Source organism: Gossypium arboreum, chromosome 7, assembly GCF_025698485.1.
Source record: "Gossypium arboreum isolate Shixiya-1 chromosome 7, ASM2569848v2, whole genome shotgun sequence".
Taxonomy (NCBI): domain Eukaryota; kingdom Viridiplantae; phylum Streptophyta; class Magnoliopsida; order Malvales; family Malvaceae; genus Gossypium; species Gossypium arboreum.
The window spans coordinates 19,021,000-19,037,284 of NC_069076.1; the positions used below are offsets into that span (position 1 = coordinate 19,021,000).

The 16,285-nt window shown below is 30.8% G+C and overlaps 1 protein-coding gene across 2 annotated transcripts; it reads left to right on the forward strand.

Moving 5' to 3' along the window:
- The first annotated feature begins 12,487 nt into the window (after positions 1–12,487).
- On the forward strand, positions 12,488–15,505 carry LOC108475689 (probable inactive receptor kinase RLK902). Of its 2 annotated transcripts, XM_053030294.1 has the most exons (3): positions 12,488–12,691; positions 13,081–14,262; positions 14,547–15,505. In XM_053030294.1, the coding sequence occupies exons 2-3, from the start codon at positions 13,227–13,229 to the stop codon at positions 15,122–15,124; spliced, it is 1,614 nt and encodes a 537-aa protein (XP_052886254.1). In that variant the 5' UTR covers positions 12,488–12,691; positions 13,081–13,226; the 3' UTR covers positions 15,125–15,505. The 2 variants fall into 2 exon arrangements, with proteins under 2 accessions (XP_052886254.1, XP_017633195.1); XM_017777706.2 differs by having other exon boundaries at positions 12,488–14,262.
- The last annotated feature ends 780 nt before the right edge of the window (positions 15,506–16,285 follow it).

Sequence of the window (16,285 nt, forward strand, 5' to 3'; positions counted from 1 at the left end):
ATATTTGAGGCATTTTCACACACTAACTCATTTCCACCACAATCATACAATTTCAATCATCACATAGATTTAAGGCTTACCAAATTCAACCCCGAGCATGAACATATTTTCTATTCGTCAAGAGCTCGAGGTACTTACCCGATCCGCTGTCCGGATTAGCTCGATAATGTCGCACACTCAGTGCCAATTGTAATGCAAGAACATATAGTGAATCCGCACACTTAGTGCTATATGTATTCAACTCTCACACTTAGTGCTATATAATCAAACTCGCACACTTAGTGCTGTACAATTTTTAAACCCGCACACTTAGTGCCAATCTTGTCACCGTGTCCATTTATACCCGCACACTTAGTGCCGAGACCAATACCTTATGTATTTTGCTGCCTTTATACATTCAACAATGGCATCATTCCATACACATACATTTCCATTTACACACCAACTCATTTAAACACATTTGCATATATATATTGATCATTTAAATCAACACCAAATATACGCTTAATGACTTACCTTGTGTTGGGTAAAACAGTCCAAGTCGACTACTCGATGACCTTCGTCTTTCCCTTGCTTGATTCTCCTTCTTTAACTCCTTGAGCTTAATCAATAAATCAACTAGTTTAACCCTCTTGCTAAACATTCATAATTCAATTACACATGCATATGTATGTTTGTATATTCGGCAACCATCCTCACTTATTACCCATTTGGTCAACAATCTAAGCCAAGATAAGGCTTCAATATGGTTGCCTCTAACCTAATACATGCACACCAATCTACTTCCTTTGGCCGAATATGCATGTCTATGTGGAGGCTAATTTTACACTTAATACTACACAAAAAAAAACAGCATACATTTTCCTAATTAACGCATTACATATTGTAGTTCTATACACATCTCTCATTTATTTCATAACCAAACAACATCACAAGCAAATAGACACCTTAAAATAGTATACATGTCATACCAATTCATCATGTGCAAACATATATTCATGTAGGTGCAATGGCGAATTCTCAAGTGGCTTATATCCAAATATACACACATATCCAAAGCTTAAATCTTACTTACCATGCAACATGCATGAATCATACTTATGGATACAACATGGCGAATACCACAACACCATACCGTTTCAATTTGGTCATGGTTAAACAAAGAACTTAGTATCTCATTCAAAATGCTAAAAGAAAATCTAAGAATCCTCAATCCACCATCACATGAATCATTATCAAGCTTGATATTTAGCATGCAATGGCATTAACACCATATTCACTTTGGTCAATTTCATTCCCATGACATAACAAAGATTTGAACCATGGGCTAACAAGAACATCAAGCTAGCAACTAAAATATACATGAATCTCATGGCAAAACATCAAACTTACCTTAATCTAGGTACAAGTATGGCCAAACCTCCTCCTAAACCTCTTCCAAACCAACATGAAACAAGAATTCCTTCCTTCTTCCTTAGAATTTTCAGCCCAAAGGAAATGAAAATGATGAACAAAAATTCTTCTTTCTTTCTCCACACTCACGGCAACAAGGCATCCAAGCTCATCTTTCTCTTTTTTTTTCATTTTTTATGCTTATTTTATTATAATACTTCCTACATAACTCACTAGCCAAACATGTTGGAAACATGTTTTCCTTGCCCATCATGCCCACCTTGGCGGCCACTATAGTCAAATTTGGGGAATTTGACATGCAAGGACAACATTTCCTAGTGTGCATCAATAGACCACTTCCACATTTGCCTATCTCAATTCTAAATTTTCTCACACAAGTCCTTTCTAGTGAAATTCACCTTTATAACACTAAATCAATCATCATAAAATGTCATACATGAGCACACACATATAATAGGCATCAAAATAAATTTTTAATTATTTTTATGCCTCGGTTTTGTGGTCCCGAAACCACATTCCGACTAGGGTCAATTTTGGGCTGTTACTCCACATCCATTTACACATACACAAAGTGACAAGTCTCTATGGCATACAAAAAGTTATATGTTGGAAAAATCCAGTTTGAAAATGATTTTCTTACACAACGAAAAATTAAATTTGTGAAAACTGACTCGGTTTGTGATATTTATAACTATAAGCCTTAGACCGAAATCTTGCTTGTGTTTTTGAAAAAACGAATCCTTAATGTTTTTTGAATTTCAACCAAATGATATTCTCTACTATTCTCATATCACGAACTGCTTCGAGTGTGGGTTCGAACCAATTGAATCAAAATACAGAACTAGAAAAAAATTTCTTTTCCTTTTAGGGTGAAAATGAAAATTCTATTCTTTAATAGAAACCGATAGAATTTTTATTCTAGAAAAATATATTTAATGGTTGAGAATAAATTCTCTCTATTTTTTGGCAAAGTAACAATCTCTTAAAATTGTGTACATAGCTCTATCGATGTCATCTATTTATTGGAAGAGAAAGTATAACCCTTGTTGAATTGTAGAAGTTTATTTCAAATAGAAAAGCAACTTCCTACTTACAGCAGGAATAGAATGGACGACATCCCTTAGTATTCCTACTACGATTACCGCCCCATATTCTATGAGGGAATTTTGGGCCTCTCTCATATCAGGTCCAATTACGAGTACTTCCTGAACTTTTCGATTCAGTACTTTGTAATTTGATCCAACCCGATTCTATTTTTCTATTTCCTAAAGTAAAATTCAATATTGTATATTAAAAAATTTCTCATCTCAAATTTACCTTTGGTAAAACTATGACGATTTTATCCCTAGTAAATTTTTTGAAAAAAATATTTAATATTTCACCATTCATCATGTTCACTGTGACTGAATGGTTTATTTTCATTTTTGGGTTTTAAAATAACTCAAAAACAAAAACACATTATTCAGATCATTTCTAAGTAATCCATGTACATTTGCAAATATATCATTTCTCATTTTTCATTTCCATTTTAAGAAACCTACATACATTTCCAAATGATTTCATTTCTCCGTTTCGGAGAAAACCATAATCATTCTTAAATGTTTCCCATTTCTTTACTTCTATTTATTATGTTCATTTCGATTCAAACACATAATTCATTTCTGGTTTTAATAAGCTAGTGAAGGGATTGATTGGACATATGTAACTAGGGCTAAAATGATTTATAATTAAGTTCTGGCTTTTCGCTTATTAATTATAAACTCATTTAGTCATGAAGTCATTCCACTATAGTATTGTGAACAACATACCATTACGAAAGCAACTACTCAACGTTCATCCAATAACCTTGTCATAAATGTGTTACCCTATCCTTGATCTTTTTGGGATAATATTCATTCTCCCAATATTATCATATTTTATCTCATGGTACCCATTACATCTTCCTTCATGAAAAGTAAATTACTATTAAATAGTAATCAAGTCATTCATCACAAAGATGAACAACTCTTGGCCATGTTTAATTTTCATCAACCATGTAATGCCAATGAAAGGATATCATTTACCCATATCTCAGGCTATGAATTCCACTATTGTGAATGAAGTTATATACTACAGAAGTCGTACACCCGAAGCATCAACTTTTGATTCATTATCTATTCGAACTCAATCTTTTACTTACATCAAAATGTACGAGTCACGCATACATAGTCCACCATCCATTTAGGATTTAGGTATGCCACACTATGAATGTCACAAGTGAATAAATCCATAAACGGATTCAAGATCTATTCTTTTTGGATTCAGTCCAATGTACTGCCAGTCCAGTCAGTCACATTAAAGTCTCTATCTTTTGGGAGTCGTCCATTCCAATGCCCAAGACAAGGCATCTTCCCAATTGAACTTGATAGATATAATATTAGACTTTTAATCATTTTGCTCATTTTTATTATATTAAGGATATGTTTAGGTTTGTTTGTTAATACATGTTGTCTTTCTGTATTACGATCTGACTATGTAATACTTTTTAATATTAGTTAAATATTAGACAACCAGTGAGCAACATTTGCTTCCATTTTGTTTTGTGTGAAAAAACCATGTGAGGACAATATAAAAAGTATTAATGTAATGCATGAATAATTTTATTAACCAATCTATTCAAAAAATTACAAGTGTACTTAGACAAAAATACTACACTACAGTATGAGAGAATCAGGTGAGTCTCTATGCTGACTCTTGTTTATAAGGTGCTAGTACTTGTAGATTTGTAAGAGAGTGGTTGAAAGATGATGTTGTAATCCTTGAGGTTACAATATGTTATGTATGTGACTTCGTGTGTGGTTATTGAAGTATGTTTATAATCGTGCTAATGTTTGATAAGAATAATATGCATACTTAGTATAGACCTGTTGAGTTCAACTAGGTCGATGTGAAGTACGGTTGCATCTGGATGTATGGATTGTGTTTATGCATATTAGTACTATGCAATAGATATGTACTGATAAGAGTGGATCTGAACATATGATGAGTCTATGTCTGTCTCCACAGAGTAGTTTAAAGGGGTCTGTCAGGACTTTAAATACGATATTTTTTTTTACTTTCCTAACTATCAATGTAATAGTTGCTGCATTTTTAATGAATCTTTCTTTTATGAAATTTCGTTATTGGATTTCTTCATCACTTTAGTCATACATTTCGTCTTTAGCATCAAACCACCATTTACCTTTCTTTTATCTTTTCAATTTAACTCTACCTCTCATTTATATATTTTCTCATTACAGAGTTACTTTTACCAATAAACATGACAAATATTCTTCCACAAACATAAATTTTAACATACATGAGGAACTCTACCAGGTTTGAAATATTATGCATACATGACTTCTTCACTTTTCATATTCCAAGAACTGGCTAAACTGAGCTTTGATACTAAACTTGTAACATCCCAAACCCAATTCCATGAACCGGATACGAATATTGGGTGTTACCACTCTAATTCAGATGTAACTTGACTCTACTTACACAAATTACAATTGATTTGAACTACTTAATTATAAGACTTCATACTACAATACATAAGTATAAACATTGAAGAATTTCGATTATAATACATAGGGAATTTGATTACAAGTATTACTAAAATGATGTCTTGGTCTAACGTAATTGTCTCGATTCAAAGGTTTCTATGTGCTAAACAGACTTAACCACAGCATCAAAGCTTGCTATGTATGTATAATAATCCAATACGCCGCTCATTGGGTGTAGTCCTGGCATCATTCCCCCAGGCAAAGCCTCACATTCAACCTAAAACAGAAAACACAATCCATGTAAGTTCATGGGAACTTATTGAGATATAATCATTTATACCTTTGTTGTTTCTTTCCATAAATGGGCGGATAGTCTATCACCAGCAGCTCCTTTTCTTAAATCTTCAGTTGTTTGTCACTAGGAACAATTTATCATTAACGAAACATAGTCCTTCCTTCTATTTATTATCTCATGGTCAATTCCCTTTAACATTATTTCATTAATGGCTTCATCCTTTCAAATCTTCCCTTTGTGCTAATCTTATTCATGATTCTCTTACCCAATGATATTCACAAAACGATGTTTGAATTCACTTTTCTTACCTTATCTTTCTTCAACTACCATTTCTTTTTATTGTTCAATAATTGATGCCCTTATTCAATGATCAGATGTAGCTTTTACTCAAGTTTGTTCTTTAAATTTACTTAGTTCTTTCTTCGTATTCATCAGATACTCTAACCCATTTTAATATTTCTGATCTGGATTTAAAGTCATATAGAATATTCCATGTTATTTTATATGAAACCTATCTCAGAGAGTTTCATCAGTTCATTATCTTCAATCATATCTTAACCTTGTATAATACTTCCCATACAACTGATAGATACCTACTATCATACTGATCTTACAGATCCCTTTATAGAATCATACTGAACACCCTATATAGCTTTGTACAGAATACGTCACAACGGAATCTATTAGAATATGCCACAAAGGCTTTCCATTCAGAATACGCCAAAAGGCTTTCCATTCAAAATACGCCACAAAGGCGATCCTTAAAAGTACGCCACAAAGGCGTTTCTTATGGAGTTTGCCACAAAGGCTTCCTTTTTCTGGTGTGTTTATGATGGTGATTCGCCTAGACTCACATTTTGTGAGGTTTGCCCCTCATTGTTCTAGGTCACACAGAGAACTCCCTTTTTGGGTAATCACATTCCTTTAATTATTTTTCATATGATGTCATATCCCAACTGTGGTCTTACACAATATGGTGTCATGGCCATGAACTTTTCCTTTCAGAGATCATGTTTAAAGTCTCGACGGACCCCTTTAGATGACTCCGTGGAGATAGACACAGACTCATCATGCTCAGATCCACTCTTATCAGAACATATCGTATTGCATACTACTAAGACGCATATACATAAGCCATACATCCAGATGCAACTATACTTCACATCGACCTACTTGAACTCAACAGGTTTATACTAAGTATGCATATCATTCTTAACAAACATTAGCACGGTCATAAACATACTTCAATAATCACACACAAGGTCACATACATAACATATTGTAACCTCAAAGATCATAGCATCATCTTTCATCCACTCTCTTACAAGTCTAAAGTACTAGCATTATATAAACAAGAATCAGCATAGAGACTTACCTAATTCTCTTCTCAAAGTATATATCTATTTTTGGGTTGCTAACATAAAATCTAAGTTAATAGAAGTAACTTTTTGAAAAATAAAAATTACAAAATAGACATTCAAAACACAATCAATCGAAGACATGCTCTCCAAAATCAACAACAGAATCTTGATCGAATCTTCACATTCTAATGATTGAATTGATTCACTCGGATCCAATATAATCTTCTATAACCAAGGATTGGTTTCCATAGATGGACCATTGTATCTTTAATATAACAACACATTAACAAGCCTAAGGGTTTTCTTCATTAAATTATCAACTCAAATAAGACAAGTATTTTAACTACCTCAGTGGCAACTCGCAGTGGGCACTTCCAAGTGCCACTCAACTCAATCAACATACATTGCCTCAATAATTATCACTTACCTTTATTTTATAATTATAGCTTAACATAATTAATTTAAAATAACATACCTCCTTTTTATACATTGCATTAGCCCGTACATCAAATTAGGATAAAATTTAGTTTTTATATAAAAATCATTTTTCAAAAAATGATTTGAGCTTTTTAAAAGGAAAGTCAATTTGTAGGAAAAAAAATTATTTATGGTTATCAAATTTCGTTCATCAAACTTTTTTCCAAAAAAACAATAAAAGATTTTTCGTGAGCTATTTTCTATTAAAAAAATTCCCTTAATTAACATAACAAATTCACATTAATAATATTGTGGACTGTCTTCATAAAGAGTCAAACTTGCTTCGTTGGTTGTACAAAAATCTGGATTGGATGTAGCAGCCCATTGAGCCACGTGAAAAAGGGCCCAAAGGAAGCCCATAAAAACAAATAAAAGAACCAAGGGCTCAAATCAGGCCCAAACCCCAAACACCCACGATTGGACACATTTTGCTTCAGCTGGGATTGGAAGCTTCTCAGTTCAAATTCTTAAAAGAAAGTATGCCCTACTATTGGGAACTATTTTTTAATATAAGAATTACAATATTTACTTATTTTACTCCATCTCATAATACATTATTAAAATGCATTTGTCCATATTCTCTATAAACATTTATTACATTCTAACATATAATGATCCGTACTTAATTTAATGTAAAAAATTGAGATGAAATAATTACATTAAATTAAATACGCATCATTATATATAATATGAATTAGTTGGTGTGTACTAAAAGTTGATGCATTTTAATCATTAATTCTTGTATATTTATATAATGGAGCAAATAAATAATTTTTGTATATATTAAATAAAAATCCAATAATAGGACATAATTTTCTTTTAAAAAATTGTATTGAGAAGCTTCCAATCCCAGCTTAAACAAAATGTGTCCAATCATTGTCTTGAGATAAAAACTTGCATCTCAAATTTCTTAAACTTTTAATTAATAAAAAAATCATATTTGTTTTTTTTGTAAAACTTCTCGACTCGAGAAGTTAATTTTATTTACTTTAATTTATTAAAATTTAACCTCTAATTAGATAATATTATTAAATCTTCCTAATAAATCATTAACCTAAAAAATAATAGCCTAGCAATTTATATGCAAAAACGAGTGATTCAATGTGAAATTGTATATATAAATAGAGCTGATCATGGGTCATGCCCTGCCCTACCAAAGGCCCGCCTGAAAAATGGGAGGGTTTGGGTAAAAATATAGGCTCGAAAAATGGGCTTGGGCAAAAAAAGAGGCCCGTTTAGAAAACGGGCCGGGCCTCGGGTAAGAGTTTTTTGGCCCGGGCCCGGCTAGGCCCGGCCCAAATTATATATTAATATACATATTTTTATTTTTAAAATTATTTTAAATTTTAATATAACTATTTTTATTATATTGTTAATTTGTGTATTGTTTTAAGAATTGTTTTAGTATTATTTTTATTTGTTTTAATATTTGTTTTTATGTTTTTAAATATATTTGATTTATTATATTTTTAAATTTTTTTATTTAATAAAAAAGGAAAAAAATTAATATGGGCCGGGCTCGGGCTTAGTAATTTTATTTCGGACCGGGCTTGGATAAAATTTTAGGCTCATATTTCGGTCAGGCGGGCCTGAGCCTAGTAGATGTTCCTAAAATTTTATCTTGGCCAGGCCCGGCCCGGCCCATGATCACCTCTATATATAAACTTTAATTTGGTACAATTATATACGTAAAACTGTAGTTCAAATGTATATTTGAAAATTTAATTTTGATTTAATCATACACATTTAAATAGATAATTATATCAATTTATTTTTATATCGATAAATATAATTATTTATGTATACGATATATAAATATAAAATGATGTTGTATCAATAATTGTGTTAATAATTTACAAGAATTTAATCAAATAAAATTTCATGTATAAAGTTGCACATAAAATCATAGTTCATGTATAGTTTTGGGATTTATTCCTTTATCAACAACTAAATTTATATTTTTTTATAAGGGCTACCATTAGTCACTAAACCATGAGTAAATTTTTGTTTTGGTCACTTAACTACAAAAAGTTACAATTTGATCACTAAACTATTCGAAAGTTTTCATTTAAGTCACTGAACTATTAAAAAAAAATATTTAAGTCACTGGGCTGTTGAGTTTTTTTTTTAAATTCTATCAGCGAGCTCTAAGCGACAATTTGGCAATCGATACGGTGGATCAGTACCCATCAACGAGTAGAAGAACATATTTTAGATCTAAGTTGATCTGACGATCAATGTTAGAGATTAGAGAAAAAGTTGTTTCAATTTTGGATCACAAATTCATGATGTCCAAAGTTGTTTCATGAAAAAAAATTAAATTATAGAAAAGAAGGGGAAAGAGGGCTTTCGATTTGTGCAAGTAGTGCGAATAAAGAAAGCTATATATCATTGATTTTAACAGCCTAGTGACTTAAATGGAAACTTTTGGATAGTTTAGTGACCAAATGGTAGTTAAGTGACCAAAATGAAAATTTATCCATAATTTAGTGACTAATGGTTTAGTTTACCCTTTTTATAAAGTATGAAATTAAATTATAATAAATTAAAGGCATAATGATAAATTCAACCATTAATGTTTACACCTTTTATCAATTTGGCCTTTATTTTTTTTTTAGTTAAATTTGACCCTCAACCTTTTAAAAAGAATCAAATTTAACTGTTAACCTTAAAAGAAAAAGTCGAAGTTGACTATTGACCTTTCACAAAAAGAGCTGAATTACTATTTTTAATGGAAATATTGACTAGAACGTTAATTTTTTAAATATGGTAACTTGTATAGTAATCTATTTGTACTTCATGCTAACTTTTTTAAATTATTATGAACTTTTCTTAAATTTAATTTTTATTTTTAATTTTTGAATATTTTAATAATTTTTTAAATTATTTATTAATGTGCATATAAGAAAAATAGTGTCATATTAACATGAAGTACATGTAGATTGCTTTGTGAATTGGCATGCCAACTTTGTCAAAAAATAATGTTTTAGTTTACATTTTTATTTTTAAAAGATTAATAGCCAAATTTAATTTAAAAAATAATAAGGACAAAATTTAAAAAATAGAAATAAATGTGGAACACTAAAATCAACGTGATGCGTAAATTAAAAATGACATTGAGGTTTTATAATGAATGAAAGTTAGAAAATTTAGTGCTTTAGTGAATTATACATACAAAGATCAAAATGCTTTTATTTTTTCCAAATACATTAAAATGCATTTCTAGTGTAATTTAGGATTTGTTTATTGTTTGCAACCAAATTTTGAAGAATTGGAATTTGTTGGATTTTCATATTTTCATTCTAAGTTTATTTTGATATTTCGAGATTTATTTTAACTCTGATTATACGGATATATATTATTATTATTTTGTAATTTTTTTTAAAAATTTATATATATTTATGGTTTGGAGCAATGTTATTAGTCAAAGATTTTATTGTAGGTATTAAAATTAAAATATAAAAGAAGATTGGAATCAATTGAAAGCATGTGGCGACCATGTGGGTGCAGTACGCTGGTTAAGAATTTGTCTTCTATTTAATTTAGCAACTTGATCATTTAAAACATGTTGTCGGTCGGTTCATGTGAGAATTAGAAGAAATCTGTTTAATCTGGCTGGAATAAATTCAATCCAAAATGTATTTATTTTGAAATTTTGAATCTACAATTTATTATTTACTGAAATCATTTTAGACATCATCTTCTTTAAATTGTCTCTGTCTCTTTCATTAAGTAAAAGTCAAATAGTCAAATAGTTAAATTCTATTAATTTTTGTATTATGCATAAATTTGAATTTAATTTGATATTTTAGTCACTATATTTTTAAAGTTTAAAATTTCGATCCTAATTAAATGTGAATCAATAAGATCATTATTATTTTCAAAATATTATTATATGTGTAATATCATGTCAACTTGATCTTTTCACTTAATGCTTATAAAAATTAACATTTTAGTTAATAGATTTAATGGCTATTATTTGAGTCAAGATTGAGAATTTAAAATTTTAAAATATATAGATATTAAAATTATCAAATTGGAGAAATTTATATTTTATACATAATACATGACTAATAATCGAATTTGATTTGATAAATTTAACTATTATAATTTGGTTTAAAATTGAAATTTTAAATTTAAAAAAACAAAACTAATATTAAAATAACAAAATTAAAAACAAATATTAAATCCAAAACTTAACCATAATAATATTAAAATTCGATAAAATAAAAATAAAATAACTTGCTTAATTCTAGAGCCCTTGGAGTTTTTAAAATCAATACTAAGAGCATTACTTAAATTTAGATTTTAGGATTTGTATTTTATACATGGTTTATTTGGTTCTCTAATTTTACAAAAAAAATAAAAAGAAATTAGTTTGTCATTTTAATTTTAATTTTTAGACTTTAAATTTATTTTTTGTCAAATCATTCCAAAATAGATGAAAACATTGGTTTTTTAACTTTCTTGATGTGACATACATGTGGATGACATGTCAAGATTTAATTAATTTTTAAAATTTAAAAGTTTCAAAATAAAAATTATTTTTGAAGATTAAAATCATGAAAATCATTTAAAAATTTTAAAAATATAAAATTAATTAAATATTAATGTATTATTCACGTGGTAATCTATGTATGTCATATCAACAAAGTTAATGACATTAACCTTTTCATTTATTTTAGGTGATTTAATAAAAACACAACTTTAATAGTTGAAAAGGTGAAAAATTAAATAGATGATAAAAATAACTTTCTATTTTTTTAATGTAAAATTAAAGAGTCGAAAAAATTATTATGCCTTAATAAATAAATTTATACTGAATAATAAATCAGATGTCATTAATGGCATTTAAAAACAATTACAATTTATTAAACATTTTAATAGTTGAGTAAAAATTTTAACCTACATAATTCATTATCAGTACGGGTGCAGCCAGAAGGGGCAGGGAAGGCTGGCTAAATGGAAAACTTGCTTTATACCTCTTCTCCAAAATTTATTTATTTTAAAAATTTTTCATTAAATAAAATTTATGTGTTTGTATCATATTCATGATATTTTTATTTTATTTTATGATACATTTGGCTATAACCCTTTTTTGGTATCATATCTTACTTCATCATATATATTTTGCATTATTTGTCATACAATTCAATTTTAACCCTAAATTTATTTATTTAAGATATTAAAATTTTGATATATATATTTAAAATTTTAATTCACATGTATTAATTAATTTTTAAAATTAAAAAAATTAAAAATATTTTTATAGTTTTTATACTTTTAAATAATTTTAGTAATTTTAATAGTTTAAAATAATTTTATAATTTTTTGAATTTCTAAATTTAAAAAAAATTAACTAATTGCTGGTATAACATCTATATATTACAATTTATGTGTATGTGATATTTGATGCAGAAGGAAAAATAAAGTTTGTTGATAAAATTGAGGTAAAATTATTTTATTTGGATTTTACCAATACATGATTTTACTCAAAAAAGGAAAGAAGAGGGAAATTGGGAATGATATTAGGATTACATATGGATACATAAAATAATGAGATTAATAAAGAAATAAGAAAAACAGGGAAGCAGGTAGGCGGCCAAGCCAACTCAAACTCGGTAGTTACTTTTGCTTCTTTCTCCTACAGGGTTTTTAGTTGTTAATAATGCTCATCAACATCACCAACTTTTGGCTTAATTTTTTTTTTTTTTTTTTTTTCTTAGATCCCGATCATTTTCCATAACTTCCCTTTCCCAGAAAACTAGAACATTTTAATAATTCTCCAAGTTTCAACTATTCACATTCATTCATAAAACTACAAAACCATTTCCCACTTCCATGTTTGTCAAACAAGCCACCCATTAAATCCATCTGAAAACAACTTCCCAACACTGCGTTTGTTTTGCTCTGTCTCACTTTTTTTTTTCCTTCCATGCAACGAAAACAATGAAGCTAATCCTTTTTTCATTGTTTTTTTGGGCAACATTGGTGGTGAGTGTGAGCTCAGATCTAGCTTCCGACAGGGCAGCCTTGTTGGCTCTTCGTGCAGCTGTTGGTGGACGCATCCGTTTGTGGAATCTTTCAAGCAGCCCATGTAGTTGGACTGGTGTAAATTGTGTCCAAAACAGAGTCGTCGAGTTAAGGCTCCCTGGAATGGGACTGTCAGGTCAGCTTCCCATTGCCATTGGTAACTTAACTCAGCTCCAAACTCTTTCTCTTCGTTTCAATGCTCTGTCTGGGTCAATCCCTTCCGACTTTGCCAAGCTTACCACCCTTCGAAACCTTTACTTACAAGGGAATGGGTTTTCGGGTCAGATCCCGGGATTCTTGTTCACTTTGCAAAACCTCATTCGGTTAAATCTTGCAAACAATAATTTCAGTGGTACCATCCCTGAAAGTGTCAATAATTCGACTAGGTTGGGCACATTGTTTTTAGAGAACAATCACTTATCTGGGTCAATACCAGATATTGAGTTGCCTTCGCTTGTGCAATTGAATGTTTCTTTTAATCAGTTAAACGGATCAATCCCGAAAGGGTTATCAGGGAAACCAAAGAGTGCTTTTCAAGGGAATTCTTTATGCGGGAAGCCTTTGGTTTCTTGCGATGGAACTGAGAGTAGTGGAAGCAAATTATCTGGTGGAGCAATTGCTGGTATTGTCGTTGGGTGTGTGCTTGGTGTTTTATTGGTTTTGATTCTCTTGATATGTTTATGTAGAAGGAAGGGTGGTAAAAAAACCGAGACAAGAGAAATAGCCCCTGCAAAACTGGCTGAGATTGAAATTCCAGCAGACAAGGCAGCAGGGGAGAGTGATAATAGAAATGGTGGTGCCTTGTCTGGGGTAGTCAAAAATGATGCTAAGAGCAGTGGGAATAAGAAGTTGGTGTTTTTTGGGAACGCGCCGAGGGTATTCGATCTGGAGGATCTATTGAGGGCATCTGCTGAGGTGTTGGGGAAGGGAACATTTGGGACGGCTTATAAGGCCACCTTAGATATGGGGGTGGTTGTTGCAGTGAAGAGGTTGAAGGATGTGGTGGTGTCAGAAAAGGAATTCAAGGAGAAAATGGAGGTAGTGGGAGCCATGGATCACCAGAACTTGGTCCCATTAAGGGCCCATTACTTCAGTGCAGATGAGAAACTTCTTGTTTATGATTACATGTCCACAGGAAGCTTGTCTGCACTTTTGCATGGTGAGTATCACTTTCTTTACTAGGCTTTCTTTTCCGGGCATTGTACTCTTGCTTTTGTGGCATTGTTATTATTGATGTTCTTCCTTTTTCTTGACCATTTTGATTGCTGGAATGGACCAACTTGTTGAATTTCTATCAGCTAAATCTTGTAGATCAATTTCTTGGTTATAAGTTATTGACTGATCTAGCATTTACAATTTCTTCTGATGTTGCATTTTAGCAACTTTGTTAAAGAACCCTTAAATTTCTACCTCTGAAATTTTATAATTACCATTTTCAAACAGGTAACAAAGGAGCTGGCAGGACTCCATTGAATTGGGATACAAGGTCCAGCATAGCCCTTGGAGCTGCCAAAGGCATTGCATACCTCCATTCCAAGGGACCAGGAATCTCCCATGGAAACATCAAATCCTCCAACATCCTTCTCACTACATCCTATGAAGCTCGTGTATCTGATTTTGGTCTTGCTCAGCTTTCTGGCCCAACATCGACCCCCAACCGTGTAGATGGCTACCGTGCTCCAGACGTAACAGATGCTCGTAAAGTTTCTCAAAAAGCCGATGTCTACAGCTTCGGTGTATTGCTTCTAGAACTGCTTACAGGGAAGGCACCCACACATGCATTAACAAATGAGGAAGGAGTAGACCTCCCAAGATGGGTCCAATCCGTAGTTCGAGAGGAGTGGACTGCCGAGGTGTTCGACCTCGAACTTCTCAGATACCAGAATGTGGAGGAGGACATGGTCCAGCTCTTACAGCTTGCCAATAACTGTACTGCTCAATATCCCGACAAACGTCCTGCAATGGATGAGGTGACGAGACAAATCGAGGAGCTCTGCCGCTCTAGCGATCAGAGAACATAGACACATGAAATCCTAGACGATGGGTCATCCCAGCTGGTTTACTCAGTTGTTTTCGTAGGTGCTCCACCATCTTCAGTACAAGACTAAAATGTCAGCAGCAATCTTTCATTTTTTTTATTTTTATTTTTTCATTTTGGTTTGATAGAGTTCTCATTGTATTGTATGTTTATTCTTGAGTTCATTCTATTAAAGAAACTGTTGCATTTTGCATTTCCATTTTTATTTTTGCTTCAGCATTTCCCCCCACATTCATAGAAACATTGTTCTTTTTTCTCTTATTTCCCTGTAATTTTGCATTTGGTAGGGGGAATTCATATATTGTTAATTGTACTTGGTTGTGTGAAGTGTGAATAATTGGTCCTTTACTTTTTGTTTTCTTAATACTCGCTCACCCTTCCCTGCATTTCGTATTAAGATATCAATTTCATTTTTCTGTTTCTTATTGGGATATCATAATTACTATTCACCACAGATTTTAGGCTGGACCATATACAAAATTTCATTACTTTTGTTAATTACATATTTGAATATTTGAGTCCACCATCAAAATTTATTTTACTAAAACCATATTTTGATTTGTTATTCATTTTATTTTTAAAGTTTTTAGAGTTTAAATATTCGACAAATAATCTATACTATATTTAAGAAATTTATTGAATTTGTGTCACCCTTTAATTGTGTTCTAGCTCAGTTGAGTAATCATTGAAAATCTTTCTTTTATAAAATAATAAGTATTATTGTGGGAATTTTTTTCATGTGAATTCTTCCTCCGTTAAAAAAGGGACTAACTTACATTGATATAAAAATAATATGATTTTTGCATGCTTCATAACTTTTTTATTATTGATATATTAAGAATCCAACTGTCATATTTGATTTTCATTCATATAGGTCATATATGCCAAGTTTGTAATAAATAAAAATTTCTAACTACTCGTTTTAACTAAAAAATTCAACTATTAAATATATATTTATATAGACAACTTTACATTGATATGATAAAGTTAAATATATATACCAATACGTATAGAGTTTTAGGTCGATATGATACGCATATAAGATTGATTCAAAATTTCACATGTATCACAAGTACAATTATATTAATGAATTCAAGGTTAATAGTTAAAATATTAATAGTAAAGAAAATTATAAAATGGTGTA

Bases quoted from the DNA above. Each gene is read 5' to 3' on its own strand.
- LOC108475689 (XM_017777706.2), top strand. From the start codon at position 13,020: ATGAAGCTAATCCTTTTTTCATTGTTTTTTTGGGCAACATTGGTGGTG. The intron at 14,263-14,546 runs GTGAGTATCACT...ATTTTCAAACAG, and splicing joins CTTGTCTGCACTTTTGCATG to GTAACAAAGGAGCTGGCAGG.